Raw genomic sequence first — 5615 nt, forward strand, 5'->3', positions numbered from 1 at the left:
ATAATTAATAATAAATAATTTTAACGTTTTTTCTTTAGAATTTAGGCTGAGAATATTAACGTACGAAAACGACCATGACTATTTAAGATAGTTTACCGTAATAGCTTCACTTCAAAACAGCTGTCATTTTGTATCGAATAAAATAATAATAAAAGAATAATAATAATAAAATAATAATAATAATAATAATAATAATAATCTAGATATCAGGCTGAGAAACTCAAAGCTTTAAAACGATCATTATAATTTCAGATAACTTACTGTAATAGTAAGACGCACGACCCATTACCAGTTCATGGGAACTCGGGCTAAATGCCATGATTTATATTTGCGATCAAAAGGAGAGAGAGAGAGAGAGAGAGAGAGAGAGAGAGAGAGAGAGAGAGAGAGAGTTGGAAAGAGGGGAGCGATAACATTAACAAAAGCAATAACAAAAGCGATAACGATAACAATAACAATATGTTTAGGGCGGGAGTTACTATCTCTCTCAAGCACTGAACGACTTGTAACTTTCAGTCGTTGATATTCGTCGAAGCTTCTATTCGCCCAAGTGCATTAGCGAGTGTGGAAGACATTTTGCAGAAGTCGAATGTCATTGCGGTATTTCTTGGAGATAAGGGTCCGTTTTCGTAAATGTCGTAAGACCAATATCTAAAGCATTACGGTAAATGTCGTAAAATGACTTCAGAATCGTTTGAGTAAATGTTGCAAATGACTTTCTGTTGGACTTTCTGAAATTTCTTGGAGTTAAGGAAGCATTCCAGTAAATATTGTAAAACTTTTCTAAAGCAGTTGTAAAATTTCTTAAAATGATGCCGGTGAACGTATGTTATTCTTTGTAGGGCATTCTGATATTTATTAGAGTTAACGATGCGTTTTATGTTGTGAGACTTTTCCAAAGCATTACGGTAAATGTAAAATGTTTCATAATATTTCCAGTAAACGTTGTTTGTTATTTTATATAGTTTATGCTGATGTTTCTTAGAGTTAAGGAAATATGTGAGTGTTTTGTAAGGGTTTTCTAAATAATTTCAGTAAATATTTTAGAATGATTTCAGAATCATTTCAGGAAAACATATTATTTTGTTTAGGGCACTCTGATGTTTCTTAGAGTTAAGGATATTTTTCAATAAATGTAAAACTGTTTTGTAAAGTATTACAGTTATGTTGTAAGATTATTCTAATAGTTTTCAGTAAACGTACATATTTTTGAGCATCGTTCTGATGTTTCATAAAGCTGATGATACGTTTCATAAATGTGTATAAACCTTTTCTAGAGCATTTCATTAAATGTTATAAAAGTATTTAGAGTCATTTCAGTAAAAGGTTGTATATTATACTGATCATTCTGGGAGTTGAGGATAAATTTCAATCGATGTAAAACTGCCTACTAAAGCATTACAGTCAGGGCTGTACAATTCATTTAGAAAAATTTTAGTTAACGGTGTATTTTAATTTGCATCAGAAAAGGCGAACATCAATCTCATGGATTTTCTATTCTTTGAATGACGGGTAAATGTCAGTGAATATAATGTGATTTATTTTCCAATAAATTTGAAACGTAGAATCCGGTCTTATGGGGAATTGTATTTTATTTCCTAGTATCACAGTATCACCCGTCGTTAAAATGCTGCAATCAACAAATGTATTGGACTTACGTAGATTACAATGTTTATAAACGCGACTCTAAGCAAACTAATTGGGCGAGGTTAGTGTTACAGTAGATTCACATCAACCGTGCATCTGATGTCAAGGCCCGTCCCTTACGACGCTCCTGAGTGGCTGTTGATAAGCCAGTCACAGGGCTGGAAATTCAGTCTGTCGAGGGAGTGCACATAGGCAGGATGTATGTTCCTCGTCTCCTGAGAGATACGTCTTTCAAAAGTATCCCTCATACATCCTGCCTATGTGAACTCTTGAGAGAGAGACTGAGAGTTTCCAGCCCCGTGATTGGCTTATCAACAGCCAATCAGGAGCGTCGTAGGGGACTGGCTTAGCCATCAAATGCACTGTTGATGTGAATCTACTATAGTAGACACTGCAATTTCTGAGATACAATTTAAGTTCGAACACTCCTTCTTAAAAGAGGAGATGGATATGAAATCAAGCAAAACAAGTAGATGAAAGTCATCAAATAGAATTATAGCAGGAAAATCTGCTGCTAAGCTTCGGAAAAATGCAAGTCTAAAAATAAGAAACTATATATATAAAACCTTCATAGCAGAATTGATAATCTTCAAATCCTTCCGTAGCGGGAAACAGCAGCGGGAAATTGGTCGGGGAACAGAACCAAAACGATTGTCCGAGACATGTTATTCGCAAAACTATATATATTCCCACAAAAAGAAATTATATCTATTCCTGAGAGGGATATCAGCAAACAACGACCAGTTAGCGCCTCAGTGGCGTGATTGGTATGGTCTTGGCTTGCTACCTCGGTGGCCGCGAGTTGGATTCTCTGGTAAGTCATTGAGGAGATAGAGACGTGTATTTCTAGTGACAGAAGTTCACTCTCGACGTGGTTCGGAAGTCACGTAAAGCCGTTGGTCCCGTTGCTGAATAACCACGTGTTCCATGCAACGTAAAAACACAATACAAACAAACAAACAAAACAACGACCAGTTGCCGTAACGATGCCATTTCGGCAGGAGAAAATACGTTGTTCCGTTATGGACAGAATTTAGCAACGCTGACTTCAAAGGGAAATTGAGGTAAAAAAAAAATTGTCTCGCTTGAATAGATTGAAGCAGTACGCGAACAGTACATAAATTCTTGCAGTGATTATTAATAACTGAACGTATTTGAGTACTGTAAGAGTTATATTTAGAATTATGACAGTTCTACTCTGGTTTACCGCTACAACGAAAGACGTGTGAAATATTACATATATGATATATATATATATATATATATATATATATATATATATATATATATATATATATATGTAGCACACACAGAAACACACACACACACACACACACACACACACACATATATATATATATATATATATATATATATATATATATATATATACATATATATATCATATATAATATATATATATATATATATATATACTATATATATATATCTATATATACGTACACACACACACATATATATATACATATATATATATATATATATATATATATATATATATATATATATATATATATATATATATATATATATATGTATGATGATGTGTGTGTGTGTGTGTGTGTGTGTATGTATATACATTATAGATGCATAAAAAACTCGTTGCCTTTGTAAACTCAATTCTTCATATACCTCTCTTTTACCTTTGTTTCCCTTTCAACCTCTGTTTATTCTCCTATTTCTCCTCTTCGCATCTTTATTCCTTCTTGCTTAGATTTAGTGAATTCTTTCAAAAATTTCTTTTCATCATAATCTATGTGCTTACAAAATTCCCTACCTTTGTCTGCTCAATTCTTGAAATACTTCTCATTTATACTCGTTTCCTTTTCAACCTCTATACATCTCCTTCTGTTTCTCCTTTTCGCATCTTGATTCATTTCTGTTTGCTTTATTTATTTTTCTTTTTTTATTTGGCCTCTGGGCGACGCCACTACGTCTGAGGGCGACGTCTATCTCCGCTTACGAATAAAAATCTTTTATTTGCGCTACTCCTTTGGGAGCGTCGTTTGCACAAGGACTTGACACATAGTGCGAATGGCTTCTTGATTTTTATTTTACTTATTCTCTCTTGTGCTTCCTTTGTTTTCTCTTGGCTTCCTTTGTCGTGTATTCGCTTTGGGAACCATTGGCAGAATGTAAGGTTTAGTTAGGTTTGAGGGCAGATGCATGGAAGCGTATACTCTTAGGTAGAAAGCTAGGGTGTATACTTATATATATATATATATATATAATATATATATATATATAATATTATATTCATAAGATAGATATATATATATTCATAATATACACACACACACACATATATATATAAATATATATATATATATATATATATATATATATATATATATATATACCATATATATATATATATATATATATATATATATATATTATATATATATATATATATATATATGCATGTAAGTAAACGCAGCATTTACTTGGGACCATAAAGCTTTATTACACAGAAGAGTCCATTACCCAAGAACTATATACTTTCATTATTGCTACAACTTCATAGTCGACTATACAAAAAACAATTTTTTTTTATCTAAGAATAGAATAAAGTTCGGAACGAAACCAAAAATTTAAGGAGGAAGTAAAACCAAGAAGAAAATAAAACCAAGCTCCAAGAATATATCTTTCGGTTTACTACAAAAAAAAAAGAAACATCAAAGATAACTAGTTCCTTTATCTTACAGCGACCACGCCCTAACTTTCTGAGTCTTCTGCTAAGCTAAGCCACTCGCTGATATTCAGAAGACCTTAGGATTTTCATTTTTGGTTTTATCCTTTTTAAAAGTTGGGTTATGTATTCCAAAAGGGCTTTCAATGTAGAGACTTTATAATCTAGTGAATTGATGGTTGATCATCTTGACAGTAAATATATTGTTTGAATATATTTTCATGTAAGGTTTAAATCAGTGGCTCGCAACCTTTGGAACGTCAGCAATTCCCAGGGGAGGCTTGAGCCTTACGGACAAATGTCAAATTCTCTAATTATATTCTTTATTCTCTTAACAAGAGTAATAACGTTAGTTTCTTATGGTCTACTACTCTACTTAGACTAGTTGGTCATACCATGTTTTGTAATTATTTACCCCTCACCCTATCCCTCGAAACCCCTTCTCTTTCTCTTTTTTTTCTTTTTTTTATCTTTTCTTTAAATCTGAGAGGAACTTTTACTCATAGATGTAAGGAAGACGTGGAGGGAAGGACCAAGTCTAAGAGGGGACGTGGCCGAGAACCACTGATTTAAATGTCGAGATTTTGAAACCTAATAAATTTAGTATTTATTTTTTTGATTGTATATTTCAATGCATGTATTTCTGTGTAGGTTAAAATTCCTTGCTTCCAACTTTTATAAATTTTCACTAGCGGATATACGCAGAGATTTCAAAAGCTAGTAAATTCATTATTTGCTTACTTGATAATAAAATATTTATTGTATATATTTGACTGTCTGTGTGAAATCCAAAATTGATTAATTGCTTCTATATTGTATCTGTCTTCCAAATTTATGATGACACTAGCCATTATGACCTAAATAATAAGGTATAATTTATATTGATTTTGTCTTCAATTGCAAACTTTTCAATGCTGTAATTGGTCGATCATTGCAATAAAATCCTCCATTTACATAAATAGGTCCCATTTATGCCATATTTACATTAATGGAAAAATTCCTCACGTAATTCTGAATAAATTCTCATTAACTATGAAAGTAACTGTGGTTAACATTTTTATTCATACCAGACCTTTATGTACTTGGTCATCTGTGTTTTGTAAAACCACCCATTTACATAAAAAGGTCCCACTTGTGTCATATTTAAGTTAACCAAAAAATTCCTATATAAATCTGAATAAATTCTCGATCAATATTACATTTTTGAAAATACCTCTGAAAATTCTGTCCGTTAAAGAAATCCATAACTTACTAG

General features: G+C 32.2%; 1 protein-coding gene across 1 annotated transcript in view; it reads left to right on the forward strand.

The window, feature by feature from the left end:
• Positions 1 to 2416: 2416 nt before the first annotated feature.
• The window catches only part of LOC135223949 (uncharacterized), a 26372-nt gene continuing 23173 nt past the window's right edge, over positions 2417 to 5615 (forward strand). The window contains exon 1 of the mRNA XM_064262870.1: positions 2417 to 2461. Within this exon, the coding sequence (XP_064118940.1) occupies positions 2417 to 2461 (45 nt within the window). The remainder of the gene's footprint in view (positions 2462 to 5615) is intronic.

This window comes from Macrobrachium nipponense, chromosome 10 (genome assembly GCF_015104395.2).
Source record: "Macrobrachium nipponense isolate FS-2020 chromosome 10, ASM1510439v2, whole genome shotgun sequence".
Classification (NCBI taxonomy): Eukaryota; Metazoa; Arthropoda; class Malacostraca; order Decapoda; family Palaemonidae; genus Macrobrachium; species Macrobrachium nipponense.